General features: G+C 41.0%; 1 protein-coding gene across 39 annotated transcripts in view; it reads right to left on the bottom strand.

Annotated features, from left to right (window-relative positions):
- Positions 1–4,869: 4,869 nt before the first annotated feature.
- Positions 4,870–25,561, bottom strand: part of ANK2 (ankyrin 2) — a 486,040-nt gene continuing 465,348 nt past the window's right edge. For 36 of the 39 annotated variants that reach the window (XM_083174496.1, XM_083174502.1, XM_083174528.1 and 33 more), the window contains 5 exons: positions 22,079–22,171; positions 21,560–21,643; positions 19,334–19,498; positions 13,141–13,317; positions 6,830–6,976 (listed from right to left, as the gene is read on the bottom strand). In XM_083174496.1, the coding sequence (XP_083030622.1) occupies positions 6,962–6,976; positions 13,141–13,317; positions 19,334–19,498; positions 21,560–21,643; positions 22,079–22,171 (534 nt within the window). In that variant the 3' untranslated portion in view covers positions 6,830–6,961. Of the gene's footprint in view, positions 6,977–10,171; positions 10,264–13,140; positions 13,318–19,333; positions 19,499–21,559; positions 21,644–22,078; positions 22,172–25,561 lie in introns of all 39 variants that reach the window. The other 3 variants (XM_083174515.1, XM_083174497.1, XM_083174508.1) reach the window with 3 other exon arrangements.

A 25,561-nucleotide genomic window follows, 5' to 3' on the forward strand; every position in this document is an offset into this window, starting at 1 on the left:
GAGGTGCTGCATAGTTGGGAACTGAAAAGGGCGATTTTTTGCAACCACACATGCACACGGCACGCTGTCCGTACAAAGACAGCCAGCGAAATAATTGACACCCTGCGGCGATAACCATGCATTTTCTGGGATTTTTCCACAAAACGCAGGCCTTCTCCAGACGTTGAGAGGGAGGGCTACTGCCATCAGCAGTGGCCGCCTTCTCCTCACCGCCTTACCAGCGCTGAGTAAGTCTAGACTTACTCACGTTTGCTAGAAGTGGGAAAATCATTCGATGGTGAGTTATTTTCCCCCTGTGTGCATGGTTGCAAACATGTTTGCAGCCATGCACAGGGGTAGGGGATTGAGCTCAGCGGGGTGGCGTTAACCTGCTAGCAGGGCTCCGAACACTCGCAGCCCAGTGAGCAGGTCTGAATTTTTTCTTGGATTTATGTATGTTATTTTTATAATCACGTTAATAAAAAAAATTCCTTATCTAAAGACTGATAGCATTGTTTCAACCCATCTACTTTAAAAATAGGGACAGTTCGGTAATTTTTGGGGGTTAAGGGTGCCTTGAAAAAGTCATGGAGACCCAAAGGGTGCCTTGGACTGAAAAAGTTTGGGAACCACTGCTGTACACTTTAAGTATTCGTTTTTCATGTTTGTTTTATAAATCTTCTGTTTTATGTTTTTCTGCACTTACAGTGAACCTTGGGACTTATTTCAGCTAAACTTTTAAATGGCTGCATGGGAGGACCAATCTAAAGCCACAATCTCAATGTTCTTGTGGAGAGTGCCATTAGTTTTGGGCACTTCCACACACTTCCAGTTTGCAGCCATGACTCTGTTGCTGGTCGATTAAGGGAAGAATGGTTGCATTGACACCGTTATCAGTAAATGCTGCTTTAAAAGGGATGTCCAATTAACAAATAATATTTTATTATAGTGAAACTTATTGAATCATATGTAAACCATGACTATTTATTGGCATTGGTATCGATTTCAGCCTGCTTATGTTTTTTGTGCATACAAACATTGACCGTCTATCCAGCACAGAAACCCGAAAAAATAATAGCTTTATGTCACGGCCTCGGAGTAGCGAATACCAGGTTGGGGATTGACTGGACCTGATGCAGGGGTGCGGAATCTTTCCGTGCTGATGGTTTTTGACAGTGACCCATCCAAGCGGTATATGGGCTTTGCTGCACCAGACACGCTGGTCGCAGTCCCCTGATTCCCCATTTAGGACTGGTAAACCCTGGTAGACAGAAGAAGCAGAGACAGGATTACTCATGGTCTTCATAGCCAAGTCAGGATCAAATGGGCAAGGCAGGTACAGAATGACTAGACAGGAGAAGTCCAAAATCAGGCCGGGTCATACACTGGGAGTCACAGGAGGCAGTACGTAAGGAGTAGGCAAGAGAATGGTCACTAGGATAGCAGAAGTCAGGAGCTAGTAGTACACAAGGATTAAGCAGGAGAATGGTCAGGAGAATAGCCAGAATCATGCACTGGAAACCACAAATGTCAGACAAAGCACTGGGACCGCTGGAGCAGGTTAGTGAATCTATACTCTGGCAGGGAATACCTGCCAGGAAGTGCCTTTTATAAGGAGCTAATGAGCTCAGCTGTCAGACACAGGGCTATTACCTCACAAGTTTGCTAATCAAGGAGACTGTGCAAGGTCTCACCCAGGTGCTGCAATCAGCCTGCAGTGTTCCAACTAACACAGGGTTGATTAGCAGCATGGAGCAGAGCAAGGCAGAGCAGAGCCAGCACGAATTCACAAACCAGGTCAACACCAAAATACCTGAATGCTGTGACACTTTATATCTCATTTTCTGATATTGGACTATACTTTTGGATATAAAAGGAGGAAAACAGCAAATCAGGTTCATTTTCTTTCTACTGATATCACACCATAAGAGCACTTTGGAGCAAAGTTTTTATTTATACACAATTGATCAAGTGGGATGAGGTAGGTTTTATATGTGAAGTATGTCGTGGCTTATTTGTATATATTTTGCTTGTGTAAGTGTGTGGAATAAAGGCAGTTGTTGGTTGAGCGATTTAAAATTATTGGTTTCTTTTACCATCACATTTTCTCAAGAATAGTTTAATATTACCCATCATTTAACATGTCTTCAGTGCAGGCAAGAGACCCCGGGTTAGTTGTAATATAGCTAAACAGAACATGAAGCGAACATGCGGTGCCTAACATTACTGAGGGTTCCTCCCAACTGTACACACTAAGGGATCAGGAGATACATGTGTGTGTGTTGCCATACAGTATGTGCTCACACATCACAAAAGACTAAATGTGTGCCAATGGGTGTGAACCCACCATCATCCTTATCCTCACCCCTGGAGACCACCTTTGAATGGAGTAGGCACCATGGCAGGTGACCCTGCTTTAGTTTACAGCTGCTTTGCATTAACATGATATAACTCCCAACCTTCTGGCCAGAGCCGGATTAACAATGGGCCTGATGGAGCTATAGCTCCAGGCCCACTCTCCAAATAGGCCCATTTTGTAGCTGAGGGTCAGGGCATTCCAACGAGACCAGCCCCGCGTCGCTAGCCCCCCGGAAACAGGAGATACCACCAGGCAAACCTGGAACGTTTTTCCCATAGGATAACATGGGACACGCTAATTCCGACCTCCACCCGTTTCCAACAGCTGCCAGTTTCCCCTACAGCATCACAGAAACTCGAGGTTGATCTCAGTCGAAACCAAATCGCTGGGCCTTCAATCTGATACCTGGTCCATACGGGTTCATTGGTTCTAGAGATATTGCAGGTAAAACAATTTTTTTTTCATTTCTGAAATGTAATTTCATGGCTGTTCATGTTTTTTGAGGACAGATTTCTCTGGAACCAAACGGCCCAGTTTCACGGGACCAAAATCATTCAAAGGCTACATGTAAATGGGTCAGTTGGTTCCGAAGATATAGCTGGTTGTTTAAAGGGGGGCGGGGTGGTTTTCTCTCCCCCTCACACCAGAAAATGCAGGGACTAGGCTGGTGTAAAAGGGGCCAGTCCGAGAATATCCCTGCATGATCCTGGGACCATATTCTTTGCATTTTCTGGTATGAAAGGGGTATTATTTCAAATAGCCGGGACATGCAGTGCTCTGAATACAGCCGGGCAGCCCCCTGCTCTCTGCCCGGCTGTTAATGGCTGTCATTTCTGCCCGGCGGCGACTGTCCCCCAGTTACCGCGAGCATGTATTCCCCCTTGGCAATGAGCATGTAATCCCACATGGCAATGAGCATGGAACCCCTGGCATGTAGGTAAGCAACACTTATGTAGCATAATTTTTAATAGGCATTATGGTGTTTGGCATAATTTGTAATGGAGATTATGGTGTTAGGCTTAACATGTAATGGGCATTATGGTGTACATTTTTAATGTGCGCCTTTGGCGCGCAATGCCCCTATTTATGAAGCATATTGTGCATTATTGCTCACTCTGTTTGGTATAGTGCAGACATGTCCAAACTATGGCCCTCCAGCTGTGAAACTACAAGTCCCATCATGCATTGCCACAGTTTTGCAATTAGGGAATGCTAAAACTATGTCAAGGCATGCTAGGACGTGTAGTTTCACAACAGCTGGAGGACCACTGTTTGGAAATGCCTGGTATAGTGTGTATTTTGGCTCAATCCATGTGGCAAAATGTGAATTTTGCCTTAATCTGTGTGGCATAATGTGAATTTTGACTCAATCTGTGTGCCATAGTGTGAATTTTTGCTCAATCGGGTGATTTTTGTCTCATTCCATGTGGCATAATGTGTAAGAAGCAAGTACAGTATAAGGGGTTACTATTGTTTTGCATGATTTGTATAAGGGGTATATGGTGTGGTAAACTTAGGTGACCACATAAAAGGTGCTGACATATTGTCTACCAAGTATCGGTTTTCAGTATTTTTTTATGACTGGAGTGCCGCCTCACCCCGCAAGTATTTTAGGACATCGGCATCCTGCGGGTGCACCTATGGAGGACACCCGCCAATATATCTCCCTGCATTATTCCTATGCGAGCCCCCTGCCTTTTCCAGGCATATATAATTAGTTGAAAGTATTTACACAAATAGAGACACATCCATGAGCAGACAACCCAACCAGAACATGGGTCACGCCCCCCACATTATTAGGTGCTGGCCACAACCCCTATTATTGCGCATAATAGTCCCTCGATCATTTTCAGCTCCAGGCCCATTTAGACCTTAATCTGGCTCTGCTTCTGGCCCAATCGGGAATAATCAGAAACCAATTGTTGACTATCCCAATTAAATTGGTATGGTTCGGGGGTATGGAGCAGGCACATTTTCATTCCTTATGTAGTTTAATGAGCAGTGGTGCTTCTACCTTCCTTTTATAATGCTAGGTCAGATGCAATGCAGTGTATTTAAAATGCCTTTAGAATTCAACATATGATCTGACATAGAGGACTAAGGGATACATAGTTTATGAACAAACCTTTGTGGTTGGAATGTGAAGATAAACATAGCATAACAAGTATCAAAGGGAGAAACTATTTCATGTATTTATTCCCTCAAATGATATAGTAGTTGTGTGTTACCGGCATACTTGCCTACCTGTCCCTCTCCATGAGGGAGAAAATGCTCTGTTCCTGGGCTTCCCTGGTAATGTATGATAGCCATCACCTGTGGGGAGCTAGGTAATTGATAAGAAAGGTGTTTCACCACAGGTGATGGCAATCATACATTACCAGGGAAGTCAAGGAACAGAGCATTTTCTCCCTCATGGAGAGGGTCAGGTAGGTTACCTGTAGAACTCATACTTATCAATTTAGATACTATTACTCTATAAATATGTTTAATAACACTAACCATTGCATATTACCAGAGAAGGAAACAAGGAATTATTTGTACATTGAACACTTTATTTAATTAAATCAGCCATTGTACACATTGCAGCTATGTATTGTTAGTGTGATTTTATTTTTTGCCATTTTAACACATGCCCTCATAGATATATTAAATTAGTGTTATCACCATGGGAACAATATGCTGAATCATCAACTTAAATGACACTTCTCACAGTAGTTTTTGTTTCCTTTATATCAGAGCAGAAATAAAAAAAAGGCATCAGAACCCATAAAAGTGATGAACAATTTATGCAGTAACACATACATCATCTGCACCGCAAATAGCACAACATCATTTTATCTTCAGACTTGGTCAAACAATGGACATGGCCGTCCTAAATAATGGGAGGCGCAAGACAATTTCCAGATTCCGTGGTAAACTACCTGACTGACCTGATTAAGCTACACAGTGGGTCTTTTCATTAATTAAACCAAAGCACTTTTTAGGCTTGTTTCTTTTACAGAGATTTAAAGAAATCCTATTAAATTTACAACTGACATTCAACTCTCTCGGTGGGTTCTTTCCCCCCTAAATCCTTAAGAGCAAAGGCCTAATTTGTTTGTAATTTTTTTTCTTTTTTTATTATTTTTTATAAATTAGCAACCTATAGATCATTAATGCAATGTTTGGTTATTTTTGTTTGATTCCCAATCTATACTTACATTAAATAAACGGGTTTAAAATGTATAGTGCGAATATGTATTTATTTATATATATATATATTTGTACGTTAAAAGGCTACATAGTTTATACCACAAGAAGAATAAGGTACAGAAGACAAAAAATATTTCCATTTTTTTTTTATAATCCCTTCTTTTAAAAAAAAAAGTGCATAAATGCTATAATCATTTCCGAGGATTAGTTCCGACGTAAAAACATAAAAAATAGAACGGAAACCTGCTTTGTGTCTTTAGCTTTGGACATAAAAATAAAATACAGAAATAGGACACATTTGTGAAAACTGCTTGCTCAGTGCTAAGATGGTTAAACAAGTTCCACACATGATTACAGGAATTTAATTTAATCTTCATTTAATGCCACATGCATGTGCCATAAGAGATCCTGATAAACACGGTGACTAATTATTTTTTTCTTGATTTTTTTTTTTTTCATTTAACTGGGGAAATAGCTCTCCCATTACATTATGTACAGTGTCGTGACTAGCAGACCCCTCCACTAGTTATAAGACAATATGGTCTGCTATAGCATTGATGTGAACCAATATCTGCAGTAGTGTAGGTGTGGTCTCTGCCACGTGTCCAGTTTAGAGTATCAGAATAAGTAATTAGGCATTTTCATAAGCAGAGAGTAACTAGCTTATCTATTTCTTTAAATATTGTACCTTCAGAAAATCTCTAAGCTTAGTGTAGATGATCTAGAACAATTGCTAGACACTAGAGTAACCTGGTTGCAAATCCCATTTCTGAATCCTGTTCTAAATGCCTCAAGCATTATAAAGTCTCTGAACAGTCGCTATCATTCACTACGAAGCTGTCTACTTAATGATGTATGGTCAAGGCCAGCAGTAGCTTCTGAAGTCTTCGCATCCAAGCACATTCAGTTTGGTGCGTAACACGGCATAGTCCATCCATTTTAAAGATGCCTTTACAGAAACTATGAAGAAATCTGTCGATGAAGCCGACATGTAGGAAACAAACTGAATTCATTTAAAATAAAAATGAAAGATCATAATAAAAATGGATATACCATCCAAAAGGATGCTATCTTTGGTCACAAATTATCCTTGCATTTACAAACAGACACACAAAGCTGATTGTTTTGTTAATGACATTTGCAGAACAGGAGCACCAGTGTCACCCAGTGCGTATGTTACTCATGGCCCTTGTGCGTGGAAGAGAATGTATAGTTTGCATACAGACTACAGATATGTGTTGTGATTAGGATGCCGTAGCATCTCATTGGGCCGCTTTCTCCCAGTCCTCTACACAGAAGCGGTTGAGTAGTTGCTGAAGGTCAGTCTGGAGTTCATCCTTGTGCAGCACTTCCGGGACATCCTCCAGCTGCTCAACAAAAACCTGTTTCCCATGCTGGTCCTTCACCACAGTCCTCTTTTGTGTGCTAGTTCTATTCATCTTTGTTCTGTAGGGCATAAAAACACATTTGCTATATGATAAGCAGTATAAAATAGGCAGAAGATCATGTAAAACCATATTTTTTTATATGAAAACACAGCAAACCCCTCACCACAAAGGTATTAATATACAGCAAGTCTCAACAGAATACACAAGAAAACCAAAACTCCAATTGCATCAAAAATAGGGAGAGCAGATATTTAAAAAAAAAGAAAATGACAGCAATAAAAGAAAATATTAACAATCAATCCTGTAATAGGGAACAGCATGGTACTGAATAACAGTATCTGATATTCAATGTAACCAAAAACATGGGATCTAAGCTGAAGCTGACCTTGAGGGAAGAAAATGTGAAGTAATGTTAACCAAGGGAAGGAAAGAACTGCGGTTCGCTGGAAGCATGAGGATAATGCAAGAAGCCAAAATGTCCTATGAGGCATGGTTCAGAAGTGGATGATTTAGTTGCAAATGAATTATGTTCCGCGCATGCATAGAAGCAGCAATCACTGGGCATGTGCCGCGATGGTCTTGCACCTAAGATAAGTTGGGGTGGACATTCTAAGCTCTCTTAAAGCTGCTCAGATGTACAATGGATTGTGCGATGTTGAGGCAATGTATTGGATATTAATCTGGTTTTATCAAGGCAATTAACGAAATATAGAAACGATAAGATATTCTATAGGCAGGGATGATATGTCTATCTTACATATCATTCTGAACTAGCACCAATGGCATTTTATCAATTTATAAACAGACCTCTTCCACAAACTATGGAGTATGATGATTAACTGAGAATCCATTGGGTCAGAAATTATAGTGACCTTCAGCTTGTCATGTGACAGGAAAATACCTTGATTGTGTATTAGCTCTTTTAACAAAGACAAATACCATATCAAATACCATAAAGGATCAAATGGATGCCTCTTAATTATTTGCAACCAGGTTGGGGGAGTACTCATTTCTAGACATTAAAATCTAGACTACACTAAACATTGTTTCTGTAAAGCATGGGGTTATTGTCTCGTGATCCGTGTGATTCATTCATTAGCTATTATTTCGTTTGAAAGAGAACAGCCATCTTTCTATCTAAGTGGTGGCATAGGGGAGATGCCAAGGACCCAGTGGATGCTCAACTCCTAACATGCTGCCAGCCAGCCAGCCAGCCAGCCACCCACCTACATTGAACTGCAAAAGCACTAGAACACAGCACCTCCAGACTGATAAGTGAATGCTGGGATCCAGCACGCTGTGACACCAACAAAACAGGGGCCGAATTCAAATGCATGAAGCAGCGAATACTGGCGGTCAACCTACGGTCAACAGTTGCCGTTACAAGCTCTTTTCTTTTTCTTGTGTACATCCATAAGGCTGAATGTGCAAGGACCCCCACATTTATTATTTTACATGCTGCAATACCAATTGGCGTGTCCTTATACATATACATTGGTTGCAATTTCTAAAAATGCCCCTGACATGACAGGGGCAGTGCCTATAACTAGTCATGGCCTACTATGCTTGAAAGTGAAGCAATTTGCCTTGGTGCACTGCAATATGTAATAAGGTCCACAACTATTGAAAGAGGGGACCCCACCCCACTGGATGCTCATTTTGTTCACACCCACTGATCAGACAATTTTTGTGTTGCCCTATAGCCAACCACAAATCACTCCCCAGGAACGCTGATTACTTTACCTCAAGCTTCAAGATATTATAGGAATCGATCATAAAAGCTCATTTGTGCTTACACTCTGTAACTTTTCATGCATGCAAAATTTTATATAATTGCTCACCGCTGATTTTGAGGAAGAATTAATAATATTAACAAAATTCAAGGGATGAAATTCACATGTATTTGTATAACATATTAGCTCATAATACTAAAAAGAATAGAACCATAAATATTTAAAAATAATAAATAAATCAACCAATGAAAAAGTTGGGCTACCAGCGAAACGCAACACAGCGATCTCGCTCCAAATTTCTTGGATTGCCAACCTTTCACTACTGGACTCAAGATCCTTAGCAGTGCTTTCAACTACATGGACTAGACCACCCGACCATCATAGTGCAAATTATCCATCCATCAGTGACTTTCTCCATTCCAGGGACATTCACATCCCTATGTGAGTGTAATACTATGTGGGATTCTTCACTAGTGAGAGTTGAGATATTGATTTATGGACTGCTCTCCACTTCGTATTGTGTCCCACTTGAGGTCATGAGGTACTAAAGAGAGACTGCTTTTTATCATTGATTGATTTATAATTTTTACATATTTATGATTCCATTATTTTAATAATATGAGCTAATATGGTATACCAATACATTTTATTTAACTTTCATCCCCTGAATATTGTTAATATTATCACCTCTTCTTTAAAATCAGCGCTTATATAGGAAATTATATTTCCTATATAAGGTAACCATTACAGGGCATTAGGATTTTTTACACCTATTTTGACAAATTCACTTGGCACTCAAAGGGTTAATATTAAAAATGTTGGTGGCTGCTCAATTATAGTAGTGTCTGCTCTATGTGGGTAAAAGCTATAAGCTAACTACACATCAATGCTTCTTACAGAACTTGAATGAAAATATTATAATTGTAATTAATATAAGCTATCCGTTATCACTTGAAAACGAATTGCTTGAAAACAAATAGCTTGATTCCAATTTGTATGGAATTCTACAGCTGCTGGGAAGTGCAGGGAAACTGCTGTGCTCTTCCATGCATAAAATGCAAATGCAGGAAATAGACGCCTCCTGCCTGCATCTGTGAGATCCAAGTGCTATGTATTAGGACGCGGCATCGCCATCGGATCTCCATGAGTCATGACTCACGATGGAAGCCGACTGCAGTCAGTCTGCGTAAGCCAAAACTTATTGCTTGTATGATCTTGAAATCTAGGTCCAAGAAGTCTGCGTTTGATGACATAGACATGTGGCTTGTAAGCTCCACTGTGGCAGGGACTGATGTGAATGGCCAAATATTTCCTGTGAAGTGCTGAGTATGTGTGCAATTACAAATGACTGGTAATAAATAATACAGCAGAAGGTAAATTATATTATCGGGATTATTGGTTTTGCCAACAAAATGTCTGCCACCGCTTTAGACATGTGGCAGTTCTCTTAAAGTGAATCGGAGAACATTAATGTTAGTTCCACTGCAATCAATTAATATTGGTGTCATGCCTGTCCAAACCTTTTTAGAACAGATCCATCCTCTTTGGTAATCTGTGTTTCCACTAAATTGGGCAGATGAACACTCACATCTCCACCCACATATCTTAGTGCCTAAAAATGGAATAGAGAACTTGCTGCTGAGTGATTTGGAATACTTTGTGTTACACAGCGTGAATAATACATCAAAATATAGCTAATATTCAAGTGGGAGATACTGCATGTGCACACGTAAGATATCAACCACAAAGAACTACAGTAAGCAACATTCTTCTGGTCTGTAAATACATATTAATTTGTAAAACTACAGTAGAAATTATATCAGTCTATAACATATGAAGGCAATGTAGGTGATGTGTCACCAATGGGTGCCTAGCTTACCGCCATTATCTTTCCTGATACTTATATTGCGTTACCTTACTGGTATATGTAAATAAGTCTCCCCATTTCCCCCAGAAGATTTACTTGCTACAGGAATATGACCCATAAAATTAGCAGAAAATGTATTATTCACTATATAACATCTAATATACAAAGATATAGGGGCCTTGTCATGATGATCACATGGCATATTACGATGTCCTTTAGCCTCTTCCCTAGTTAACACTGTGCATTTGTTCATTGTTGCTTTGCAATGGCTCCAATTTCCCACTACAGGACATACATGACAGTGGACACTATCCTCACATCAGAACTGTACCATCTAACATCCTGATTCTGACACAGCAGCAATGTGGGATGCACTGGAGCAATGTAGACCTGTGTATGCTTCACACGTCTGACATCACATGCGTCACAATGTTGTCCGTAGAGGGCAGAGCAGATGTGATCATTTAGTTTGCATCATTCTAGTGGTTCATATGAAAATTGGGATTCTGACTATCGGGGGTTGCTGCCCATCAACATTTCATACCCAACTGACTTCTAAATAAACGACTGCAGCCATTTTCCTGGAGACCAAACCTCAATGAGGCATTCAGGTGTTGTGACTAGTTTTGTCAGCAGGTAGTGCTGATGTGACTGCGTCACCATAAACTCATCACTAATCTGCTGGCACTGCCTACTCACTGCAATTTTGGTATCTTTGCTGCATGAATGTTATAAAAAAAGACTGTCATTTATCTTACCATCACTGGCAGTTATTCTTAAAATGCGTTACAAACATAGAGCACTAATGTTAGGCTATCGCTTTGTAATTTATGAACATACTGTATATATGAAGATATTTGATTTTGAAGAAGCTCCATTTTGGTTTGGAAGCGTCTCACAAATTATATGAGATCATTCTGAAATGGTATGCGTGTGGTATTGAATACACTTAATTACGCCACTTTATTATTGTACATATATTTTATAAATATACTACTGACTATAAATATATATATGTGTGTGTGTGTGTGTGTATGTGTGTGTGTGTGTGTGTATGAAGCAGTATTCACACTAAAGTCCTCCATCCACAAAGTGCTGTAGCCATTTAAATGTTTAGTCAAGCAATAATGTGGAGACCAGCACATCCAAAGTAAATCAAAAGGATATTTTATAGGCAGTATATAAGAAAAAGTCAATTCCATAAGAATAAGATCGGCAGTGGAAAACCATGGAAAAAAAAAACATTTAAATGCAAAGTCTAGTGGATGCAAAAGCAATGTTACCAAGACAAAGGGCTCATCCAGCAAAAGTAAACTGTTAGGTAACTTATGCCCGACAGCCATTTCGGTGTATCCTCACCGTCCTCAGGAGCATGCCGATCTTATTCTTATGGAATTGACTTTTATATATATAAAATATCCTTTTGATTTACTTTGGATGCGCTGGACTCCATATTATTGCTTTTATACTGTATATATACACACACACACTAGCTAAGCGCGCTTGAAGCAACAGCTTTGAAAGCTAATCTCTGTGTGTTTCTGTATGTGTGATTGCCTCTGTGTTTCTGTATGTGTGATTGCCTCTATGTTTCTGTATGTGTGAAAGAGAAAGATGTAGATTCACTTGCTGTCAGCAGATGGCAGTGTTTCAGTTACACACGGACACTAGACATATCATCTTTATATATGTCTAGTGTCCGTGAGTCTCCGAAACACTGCCATCTGCTGGCAGAGAGTGAAGAGTGAAACTACATCTTTCTCACGCATGGACAAACACAAATACTAGCTAGTCTTATGTAATTATGTAAAAACGTATATTCTATATTATTTCTATCTCTACTATATATATTATTTCATATGTGAAAAGTTTGCTTCCACTTATTTTAATGAGCTTTCTACAATATCTTTAACTGAAAATTGGCAAATATGTTTCTCAAAGTATTTAGATTAGTTTTCAATCCAAACAAAAACTTGCTTTTAATCTTATCAGTATGCAAAAAAATTATTTAGGTTTGTTCCCAGATTATGGTGACAGGTCAAATGTTATTGGTATGATTTTTGTTTAACAGATAAACGCAAGAAAATATCCCCACATACAGCGGCAATGTACAGCCTATCTGTAAAACCACATGTGCTGTCAAAATTTTCTAGCTCAGCCGTCTTCCACCCCTCATCCCTAGAGTACTATAATTCTGTGATATTAGTTCTATTTGTATGCCTTGGTTGAGGCATATTTGCATATCTCAATATGTTTACAAACAGTATATCCCTTTGGATGTTGTCAGATTAATTAACAAACTGTACAGGAGGCTTTACTGAGCTTTTTTGAGTACTTCAATCATCTGTGCTGGTCTTGTTTATATGCTTTCATTTAGAGGATTGCAATTATTATGCAAATAACACTGATCACTGGGGAATCTCATGGATTAACTAGTGGGATTGTGGAAACTACACAGTAATAAACCATATTTTTGCTTAGTTACTGGGTCTTTGGCTATATATGAAGCAGTGGCAGATATTTCTACAATAGTGTGGCTGCAAAAGAAAGAAAAGTAACAACGTTATGTTCTACGTGGTCGTCCTGTTCCAGTAGCAGGACCATCCATTGCTACCATGTTACCTGTTCAAAGTCATCCTTGGCTGATGGAAGATCAGAAGCTAAACTAGGGTCTCCGAGATACTTTTCTGTTCTCTCACCATGGACCATGGTTTTCTTCACCACTTTGCTGACCTTACGTCCTTTCACTGGCTCAGCTTCGAACACTGATGATAAAACTTTGGGCTCAGAGAATGAGATCTGGTGACACAATTTTATTTTTGGCATTTAGTTAATTATATTTGAATGCCCTGGGAAGCTTTATTTTGCCTTGAATAAGACACAAGTATCCAGGCCATAAAAAATAAGAGTTAGCAACTTAACATTCTCTATAGAGGATGTGACACTAATCTACTATATACTGTGGAATACTCGAAGGACTAATGCACAGGATATGTACAGTATGGGTTATAGACAAATGGATAGATGAGAGGTTGCAAATTACACACAGGATTACTGTTTTAGTAAATCCACAATGTAAATCGTTTAGAAAACTAAAATATATGTTTTTGTCAGTTAATTGGCTTAATCATGAGTACTGCTACATATTGTTATCTATTATACCACACACACACATGTATACAGTGGATTTAAAAAGATTTCACACTTATTGAAATGAAAGGCTTCTGCGATGCATAGCCACAAGATACGCCTTTAATGTGATTCATAAAATGCTAGTTAAAAACACATATAAATGTGTTTAAATTAAGTATAAGAAAGGCTTAGATAATTTTTTAGCAGAAACCAGTATCCCTGGAAATAATCATTAATTATAATGTATAATAGTGAACTCAGAAATAAATTAGACAGACATTTTGGGTTATCAGGGATTCTGGTTTATAACAGATAGGTAGTAACCTCATCCGGGTCACTTACACAACAGGAGATCAAATATACAGTAGGTTGAACTTGATGAACTAATATCTTTTTTCAACCGCATCAACTATGTTACTATGTAATACCTTGGTTGCATAACTGTGTATAATAGAGCTATAGCTGTGTTCAAAATTAACCAATCACATTTAAAATTATGGTCAAAGGTAAATAACATAGATCCGCCAGCAATTACTGTAAGTGATGCTGTTTGGACAGAGGAGAGGAAGGTTGTGCCATGATTAAGGTCCAGATTGGGAACGAAACTTCGGCAGTGGCTGGATATTAATAGAATTACATAAATGAACATTATTTGTTAAAACATTGGTGTCTGCTCTGTTTGCTTTTGGATTGATTATATATACACACACAGATATATATATATATGCCAATCACGCTGCTGTTTATATATATATATATATATATATATATATATATATATATATATATATAATCTCCTGACGACGGGGCCTGCAAACCCCGAAACGTTGACCGTCATGGATTAAATCTCTCTGGGTGCGGCTTTCGCGTTTTCTCTCATATATATATATATATATATATATATATATATATATATATATATATATATATATACACACACACACACACACACACACACACACACACACACACACACACACACACACACACACACACATATATATATACACACTGTATATGGTGGTGGTGGGGGGGATACTGTATAAAACTTCTGCAGTATAGAGTTTGTTCTTAACTCCATAGGTCTCTATGTCACAATGCCGGCTTTTACACCTTTGCAGATGTCACCAGGTTGGCAAGAAGGATTTTTTTTCTTTAACAGACTTGTTTTACAGAAATGCGCGATCAGAATTAGTGGTTCATGGTCCAAATTCAGCAGTATGTAGTACAGTACGGACGATTATCAAACGACTGTGTGGGTGCAGAGTTTTTACTGCGTATACGCATATTGCGATAAATATCCATACACATAGCAGTCACAATCTGATTGACAGGAGGCCAGCGTTTAAGGGCGGAGACGTAGCGTTTTCAAAAAACAGGTTTGGTGGATTGGTCTCTGATGTCAAGGATGACTACTTCCAGCCTGTTTCCTTAGTAGATTAGTGGAAGCCTTAATGTTTTGGTTTTTGCAAATGAATCTGCGAATGCTTCACTATTTGCGATGCATTCACAATTTTGCTATAGCCATTTATTCTTCCTTTCTGTGCGCTGCCTTCTTGATCGCAGGCAACTGCTTTTTCTCTAATTAGCAAACCATGCTGAATCTGGCCCCATACCAGGGGACAATTCCAGTTGCAATGCAATGTCAAGTTACTTCTGAAAAAAATATTTTACATTCATGATTCAGAGGTTTAGTAACTCTTAACAGTTTGAATGACTGTGCACGTGTCTGGGCCACAAATCGCTTTGTGGCCCAGACACGTGCACAGTCGTTCAATATTCGTCAACCGTGCGAAATCCCAGGAATGCGATCAGGTCTGAATAACCCCAAATGTTTGGAGAATAGTGGTGTCAAATGAGCAGTTTGTCAGCAAGAAAACCACCAGAGGAAAAAAATCAATACTGTATATCAGAGAGGTTTTTTTCTCTGGTAAGAAATGAAAATAACTACATAAAACCTACTCAAAATGATATCACATGTGTAATGGGTGTAATAACTTATATATTTGTTTGATTAACGGACATCCATGGCAGGGCCTGATACGTTTCTAGAGGCGGACAAGCCGTGCAGCAGCCCGGGGCGCCGCACGGATTGTCCGCCTCTGTTAACAGCCGCCCGGCAGCTCCCTCCAGCGCCGCTGCCTCAGTTTCTCCCCCTCTCCCCAGCCGCCAGCAGTTGATTTCCCAGGGGAGAGGAGGGGAGCGCATCGCGCTTCTCTCCTTCCACTTGTTCACTGGGCTGTCAGCCAATCAGAGGAGCTTGCTGGCCGGCAGCCAATCAGGAGCCAGCCCACAGGGTATGAATGGCTGACAGCTTTAGGTACACAGTGAAGGAGAGACACGTGATGCGCACCCCTCCCCAGCACCAGTACCGAGTGAGTTGTGTTGCTCCTGGCACGGTGGGGGCAAATCTGGCGCACTGTGGGGGCATATCTGGCGCACTGTGGGGGCATATGTTTGGCACTGTGGGGGCATATATGTGGCACTGTGGGGGCATATGTTTTGCACTGTGGGGGCATATGATTGGCACTGTGGGGGCATATGATTGGCACTGTGGGGGCATATCTGTGGCACTGTGGGGGCATATCTGTGGCACTGTGGGGGCATATCTGTGGCACTGTGGGGGCATATTTTTGGCACTGTGGGGGCATATGTTTGGCACTGTGGGGGCATATCTGTGGCACTGTGGGGGCATATCTATGGCACTGTGGGGGCATATCTATGGCACTGTGGGGGCATATCTATGGCACTGTGGGGGCATATCTATGGCACTGTGGAGGCATATCTGTGGCACTGTGGGGGCCATATGTTTGGCACTGTGGGGGCCATATGTTTGGCACTGTGGGGGCCATATGTTTGGCACTGTGGTGGCATATCTGTGGCACTGTGGGGGCATATCTGGCACTGTGGGGGCATATACGTGGCACTGTGCGGGCATATGTGTGGCACTGTGGGCGCATATGTGTGGCACTGTGGGGACATATGTGTGGCACTGTGGGGGCATATGTGTGGCACTGTGGGGGCATATGTGTGGCACTGTGGGGGCATATGTGTAGCACTGTGGGGGCATATGTGTGGCACTGTGGGGGCATATGTGTGGCACTGTGGGGGCATATCTGCCACTGTGGGGGCATATATGTATGGCACTGTGGGGGCATATCTGCCACTGTGGGGGCATATTAGTAAACGGCATCAGTTGTACGGCAGCGGCACGTGGGGCATAATGTGTAATAGTGTGGGGTCTAATGGGCATCATTGTGTGGACATAATGTGTAATTGTCATCACGGTGTGTAACATAATGTGTAATTGTAGTCGTGGTGTGCAGCGTAATATGTAATTGTCATCACAGTTAGCGGCGTAATGTGTCTGTCATCACAGTGTGCGGTGTAATGTGTAATCGTCATCACGGATAAATAGTGTATAATGATTTAAGTAGTCATTGTTTGGCCTTGATCTGTGAGGCGTACTAGGTCACTGTGTGGGCCTTTATATTTTAATGTCACTGTGTGGCCTTCAGCCCGCCAACTTAAGTGTGGGAGGACAGTGACAATTACTGCGGTAACCAATGTCTGGACAGGTTGCGAAAGTAAGATGTAAGGTAATTGTTTTCCTGCTAGGCCACGCCCTTATATTAAGCCACACACCCTTTTAAAATAAACCACGCCCCCTATTTCGGCGTGCGCAGTTTCTTCTATGCATTTGGGGCGGGGGGGGGGGGGGGGGGGCGCATTTTTATGTCTTTGCTCTGGGAGCTAAATTGTCTAGAAACGGCCCTGCTGGTACATGTCTGCAATATTGTGTGAGGTGAATACTGGGCACCATCAGTAGATGCTGCTGCCAGGCGTGTGCGTGTACTCTGAAACCGCCCCTCCTCTTAGCTCCAGTGTTGAGATCTGTAAACAAAATTTGCAGAAGTTTAGCAGCTGTCATAGCAATCTGCTTGTATAACACCAGTTACATAAGTTTCAATCACAGCTGTAGAAAAACATACTGTATTTGTAAAAAAAACAAAAACAAAAAAAAACATGAGAGACATTTGTGGGACCATTTATCATATTAACGTAACTTAGCAAATAACCCATAACATATATCACTTGATGCATATCTACTTCTAAAAACAAAGTAAGTTAAGACATACAATATATGTATCCATTTTACCAATCGCAGAAACATACACAACCTATGGGGCCAATTTATCATTCAATATTTGTATATCATTTCAATCCAACGAAACCACCCTAATATAAGCTGCAGTCCCTCTATTTCCAGCAGCAGCTTCAGCTCCCATAGTTTTGTATGGGGGGCTTGCAAAGCTGTCATATTCACCAACTTTGGTTACGCAGAGGTTACATTTCTGGGAAACATTTAGCCAAAATGACTGGGAGAGGATTCTTCCAGAACTTTTTCCTAACAGTGGCCACCACACATCCATATTCATTAGAAGGAGCATGCACAATACTGCTTGGAGGTCCCAAAAAAGGAATGAAGTCCGGTTACACATCTGAACACAACACAGGAATGAATGGGTTCTGTTTGGAGCCCTTGTCCCTGCATGTGAGTTTGATGCATATAGTTGAAAAACATGGTCCTCAAGGCACTCCAACAGTCCAGGTCTTAAGGATATCCTTGCTTAGGCACAGGAGATTTAATTAGTGCCTTACAGTTTGATTATACCATGGGCGGGATGTTGTAACATCCGCAGCCCCCCTTCGCCGGGCATCGCATTATTAATAACGGCATATGCTCTTATTAACGCAAGGGACAGCTCTTGCGATAAGAGCTGTCCCTTGCGATGCGGTGCTGGCACTGGTCTGTGACCCGGGAGTCCATCTGCGTATGCACAGAGTGACGCGCCGGCCTCAGGGCATGCTGGGAGGGATCCGTGACGCATCCCTCAAACAGCACTGCGGTAAGAAGCCCATAGGCTACTGCAGGGAATCGCCAGCTTTTGCTGGCGTTCCCTCCACAGCACTGCCACTGCAGAGGCACAATACAGCATACACAAATGCAGTAAAAACCCAGATAATGGGGTTTTACCGCATTTCTGTGTTAGAGAATCTCCCCCCATATGAGTAGTAGAGTAGAGATATTGAGAACTGCGTTTAGGAACCACCTACATTGTTATGTTTTTATGATGTCACAGAATGCCTCATTGTGTGACAAGGTAGTCATACTAATCAGTGCCAGTCTGTGACATGTTACCTCAAATACTGTATATGCTTTCCTGCCACAATAAGGAAAAACATAGATTAAAGCATTTTCCTGGGCTGTCTGATCCTTAGTCAGATATATTTATCTTATTGTCAGAAACTTCTTCAAAATCATGGCTTTTCTGTCATGCAAGCATATTCCCACTGCATCATTTATTATTATGGAATGATTAACAATATAATAATTTTTTCATTAACCACCCAAGGACGGAATATGATTTAGCATGTTTAATATGCATTAATATTGTATTCCTTCGAGCAGTTTTCAGTCAGGGCATAATATATATTTTCCAGTGATTTGTGCTGTTAGCTTCTGTACTTGTTTACCCTTCATTAATATGCAGGTTTAATAATAAATCGGGTGACTATGTAATCTGTGCTATATTTTCCTGGGCATTCTGCCTGTAGACAAATGCATGTATAATTTATTAGATCTATTTCTGGTAAGATGATGTTGTTCAGTCTAACTTACCTCAGCTTGTTCACTGTCGCTCTTGAGTACGGTGCGTTTGAGAACTTTAGACACAGAGTCTCCCTCTCCCACAGACAATGGTTCCTGTGCACCTCCATGTGCCACCACTTCTTCTCTCTCTGTGCCATCAGGTAAAACAAATCTTCTAATAATTTTCCGAGTCACCTGTAAGGGTAAAATTAAATGTGAAAGTAATTGATCTAGGAAGGAAAACGTGCCGGACTAAGGATTTGTATTAAGCTTTACTGAAGTACAAGTAACGGCCAGATTTATTAAGCTTGGGGAAGAGATAAACTGGAGATAAAGCAGAGAAAAGGTAAAAGGAGATAAAGCACCAGCCAATCAACTGCCAACTGTCTTTTTCAAACACAGCTGATTGGCTGTGCTTTATCTCCTTTTACCTTTTCTCCACTTTATCTCCAGTTTATCTCTTCTCCAAGCTTAATAAATCTGCCCCATAGAAACATAGGTACTTGACAGCAGATAACAACCACTTGGTCCATTCTAGTAATCCCCTTTAATTTATCCTTTAGGTAACCTCAACCCTATTTGATCTTTAGTTCTTTGTAAGGATATTCATACGCCTGTACACAGCATGTTTAAGTTGCTCTACTGCCTACTAATGACCGATGTGACTTTTGTATGCAAGGAATCCAACAAGTCCAAGCCATTGCCATCCCTCCAGCCATAGGTGCCGATTTATGTTTTTGCTGGTGGGTGCTCAATATAGGGGAGTGGCTTCATGGGAAAGGGGCGTGGCCACAAAATAATACTGATATATATTACGCAGCACAGTTGTCTCCAATATTCAAATTATGGCAACAGTGCCAAATACATAAATGCCCACACAGTGCCAAATACATAAATGCCCCGACAGTGCACGTACATAAATGCCCACACAGTACCTGTGCCAGCAACGAGGGAGGGGAAGTGCAGTGGGCCTCGGGTGGGTGGCCCGCTGCTGAGTGGGTGGGTGCTCATCAATTTCCGTGGGTGCTCGGGCCCTCAAGCACCCACAGAATCGGCACCTATGCCTCCAGCCATTATAATAGCTCTCTGTCTAGGCATTTATGAATCAATTTCAGGGTACCTTATTACATGTATTAGATAGGGACAGGGAAAGGTCTGTCACTTATGTGGTGCACCAGAGGGAAAATAAATGGAGACTGCGGAATATGACAAACTACATGAAACAAAGACAAGGTGAGCATAGTGTATGTTAAAAAAATGCACATGTGGTGTCCCTTAGCACTTATTCCTTAGGTTTTAAATTATGGTGTGTCTATCCCTTTAATATTGGCAGTTGTAGCTCGTAAATAGTACGGGAGATACAGTATGTATTCACATTTATATGTAATATGTAAACACAAAGAAATCTTCAAGACAAATCCCTTGAGTCTGTGTGCAATTTGAGAAGAAGTAATGTCAGTTGGAGGTGGGGCTATTACTGGTTGATGCTTCTGGTCCCAGTCACAGCTTAGATATTATGAGAAGTGTCTGTTCAGATTAATGGTCTTCTTATAGGCAGACACTGTTTAGTATTGTATCAAATTGTAAATTTAATATACTAAACGTTGTTGCAATATATGGTAGAGACACATAATGTTAGTGAGGCGAAGCAGGAGGGGACACCGACAAGAGTATTAACATCTTGTCTGCCGAAGTGGGGAGCGCTAACTGCCCCTTCCAGCGCTGTCCCCTCACAGAGATAGCGCATTAGTTTACACTGATGCGCTATCTCCTTCCCCCCGGCCGGCCAACAGCAGGGACAGCGCTGTTCCTGCTTTTGAGATAGGGTTTCGCCAGCTTCTCGCTGGCGAAGCCAAAAGCAGCAGCGGGCGGAACGTTCATACAAATGATCTCATACATTTGAGATCATTTAGAAAGCAGCACCGATATGGAGAGGGGCCCTTGTCATTTATCACACGCTGGCTCCTTCATACATGGGGAGAAGCGGTATCAGTGCACATAACGTACACTGATACCCCTTCTCCCCCATAATGACTGCTCATACATCTGCCCCAATGGGAGCTACTCAGCACTTAGCTGGACATGATTAGATAAGAAATATGCCAATTTCTGTCTATACAGCACCCAGTGTGTGACACATTGCAATCTGCATATAAAGATCGTGTTATTAAATCTTCCCCTATGATGGTGCCTCATGCTTCTTTCACAATAAGCCATTAAGTTCACCTGAAGGACATTATTCTGTAAATACAGTACCTTTTTTACCACTATGTGGCCATGCTCATCTGTGTACTGCTCTTCAGTCACTGTCTCAGGGAGGATGTCGGGCATATTGTCTGCCTAAATAGAATAAAAAGAAGTACGGTTTACTGAAGTCCTAATCACACAGGCAAACCCTATTCATTATAAGCAGGTGAGCGGTGAGTAAAGATAAAATATAATCCAAAGATAAAGAACTCCAAAAAACAAGTGTGAAAATATAAAAAGTGTTAGGTACATGCACAGAACCTTGGACAAAAGTGCAGTAGTGACTCTGAGTTGCAGGAGTAGCTACTGTACTATCAGTGTCATAGTGGTCTTCTAGCTGGACTTTTGAAGGTGAAGTCAGGAAGCTCACAATCTACTTTTTGTGTACAAACTTGACATGCATTAGTAAGGGAAACATGCATACAGCCATGTTACTCAGGAAATAATTGCCCCTCAAGACCCCTGCAAATGTAGCCAGGACACTGCAGCCACTGGCACAGGGACGTGCAGGAGGTAAACACTTTGTACCTGAATAATCACACGTCGACGAACGACCCTGGTAGTTACCATCTCGTCCTCATCTGAGTTGGCCTCTAGCTCACCTAGTTCCTCTGCTAGCTCCTGGTGGAGGCATGGAAGCAGTACTCTATTTACCATCCCACGAATCTGTCTCCCTTATAAACTATGTATGTATATATATATATATATATATATATATATATATATATATATACATATATATATATATACAGTGGTCATTTATGATACAGAAAATAAGCTTACGTCAAACAGGAGTGCAAACCAAAGTCATTAGACTGTGCTTGCTGTATTTTGTATCACGTATACAGCATAGCCTATGCCAGGCATTCCCAACCACGGTCCTCAAGGCACACCACCAGTGCAGGTTTTGTAGCTATCCAGGCTTGAGCACAGGTGACTTAATTAGTATCTGAGGGATTCTGATTAAACCATCTGTGCTGAAGCCTGGATATCACTAAAACCTGCACTGTTGGTGTGCCTTGAGGACCGTGGTTGGGAATGCCTGGCCTATGCAGTAACTACAGAATGGGCAGAGTGATCAGGATTAAAGAGAAAACACTGTACACGGAAGTATACTGTATGCTCTGAGCCTATTTAATTCATTACTCATAAACATTTTCCTTAAGATCTCGTTTTTGATTATCCAATCATATACATTGACTGAAACTTGTTTTCTTAATTCAAATCATGATTTTAAAGTTGGGGTGTAACATTTATTTATGATTGAAAAATGGTAAGGCAATTACAATATATGATTGCTGCTTTCCTCTGGGTATGTGTGGGTGAAGCTATACGATTTAATAAGAAGAAATAATTGGTGGCTGCTTACTTGTCTGGGTATGGACCATTGGATAGACAGCAACTAGGTTGACAAGCATTAAGTCAACATGCATGAAGGTTGACATGGGGTTAGGTCGACAGGGACATTAGGTCGAAGGTCGAAAGTCGAAAGGTCAACATGGGGTTTTTCTTTTTCTTTTTGAATGTTGACTCACACACAAAAAAAAGTGCACTGTGTCCCTTCTCATTGCTCGCTGCGCTCCTCGTGCTTCAGGCACGGTGCCTTGCTACGCTCGCCACACTATGTTGTTCTCCCACCACGCCCTAGTGAAAAAAGTGAAAAACGCCATGTCGGACTTTTGACTGTCCACCATCCCTGTGTCGACCGAATGACCCTGTCAACTTAATGACCCTGTCGACCTAACACCATGTCTACCTTCAGTCATGTTGACCTAGAGATGTTGACCTAGTTGTTGTAGACCTAGTGACCGCATCCCACTTGTCCGATATCAGTCATCATGTTTAACACTCATTTCACAAGAAAGGGATAATCGTTTAGCCAAAGACCACCAATCCCTTATCTTTGTGGAACCTATTTTTCAATTTGTCTCATCAGAATATTCCTCATCAATAGACCAAAGCTGAGGGAGGGGAAGCCCTTGTCACCAAGTTCCAGAATATGTTACATCAATTATACAAATATCTTTATATGGTATTGTTTATTTCAAATGCTTTTAATTTACATTAACATCTATTCCACCAAATATGGTATGTCAAACAAAAGGAAATGTATTGTAGCGTCTACTCCATGTGTTATAGGAAAGAGCAGGATTCCACTTCCTGCCTATCACAGTCATTGGCAGGTATTCAATGCCGGTGCAAGCGGCCGGTGAGGGGGTTAAACTGGCCGCTCGCACTATGCAACGTTCCGGGGGAATCCTCGCAGTCACAGAACTGCGAGGATTCCCCTAAACTGCGAGAGACGCGGCTAGTGCAGCAAACTCGCTGTAATTAGCCTCGATTCTTGCAGTTTTTGGAGGCACATTCGCAAATTCCCCCTCGCTCAAAAAACGGAGCGAGGGGGAATTTGCGTATGAGGGGGGTCAGTTGAATACTGACAGGGTGAGCGGTGACTGCGAGCAAAAAGTCCTGCTCGCAGTCACCGCTCGCCACGGCATTGAATATATGACATTATGTTCTTGTATTACAGTAGCAGCCAGCGTCTGATCTGATGGTACCTGTAGCAGGGCTGAAAAGTGATGCATCGAGCCACTGGGGAAATTTACTAAGATGTGTATTCTACTTCACATGTGATGTTGCTATGGGCAACCAATCAGATCCTGTCTACTATCTTCTAGAGGGTGCTAAATAAATAAGAAGTAGATTTTGATTGGTTGCCCGTAGAAACATCACATGTGAAGTAGAACTCCCATCTAAGTAAATTTTCCCCACTGCCTGAAGTCTATCACAGCAAGTAAGGAGAAAACAAGAAGACAACAGCTGAATGTGTTGCATAATACAAGTAAGGGCAGATGGGAAGTGTCAGTTTCCAATGCTACAACTACTTCTAAATGAGATAGAACCATTTTCCAACCTCCAACTTAACTGGAACTACTGACATTGCACAGCAAATGCACTGGTTTCATTTCTATTCGTAGATGGATTTTTGTAAGTATTGAAAAGTTTTTTCAATTAAAACATTTAATGGAACACACCCCAAAAAATCTCCCCCTTACCTAGATCTAATCATTTTGAATTAATAATGTAACACTATTTAGTTGTAGAGTTAATGCGCAAATATGTTAAACTAAGCCAGGTGTCGCTCTTTCTTGTGTGACTTGTAGTAGATACAATTCTATATACACTAAATAACACATTGGAGGATATTCTAGTTCACTCTGACAAAATCCTTCTTAGATGGACAAAACCATGTGCACTGAACAGGGGGCAGATGTAAAATGTGCAGAGAGAATTAGATTTGGGTGGGGTTTTACTTCAAAGTGATATCTATATTGCAGTGTAAAAATAAAGCAGTCAGTATTTACCCAGCACAGAAACAAAATAACTCAGCCAAATCTAATTATCTGTGCACATTTTACATCTGCCCCACCTGCAGCGCACATGGTTTTGTCCATCTAAGAAGGATTTTGTCAGAAAGAGTGAACTAGAATAAGGCCCATTATTCTATGGTTATGGTAGAATGGGACGACAGTGTACCGTGGCTAGGTCAACATTCACAAAGGTCGACATAGACATAGACAAAATATCGATATAGACAATAAGTCAACATGAAAAGAGGTCAACAGATACCTCATTCTACACCTCAAAAATAGAGAAAATGCAGCTACTCCCCATGCATTGTGGGTAGCGTGAGATATTGCTATTGGATTTCTTGCTCGAATAAAATAAATCATGTAACAAACCAAACTATTCCTGGAGATAAACTTGCACATTTTGTTTATAATTTATATACCGTACTAATATATACCGTATATGCCGGCGTATAAGACGACTGGGTGTATAAGACGACCCCCCAACATTTCCACTCAAAGTATAGAGTTTGTTACATACTCGCCAGATTAGACTACCCCCTCTTCCGCACACCTTCCACACACCAAATAAAACACACATTATACATTATGCAACACCATATTCCCCATTACACAATATGCCACACACACGGTAATGCCC

This window comes from Crinia signifera, chromosome 1 (assembly GCF_055691185.1).
Source record: "Crinia signifera chromosome 1, ASM5569118v1, whole genome shotgun sequence".
NCBI lineage: Eukaryota > Metazoa > Chordata > Amphibia > Anura > Myobatrachidae > Crinia > Crinia signifera.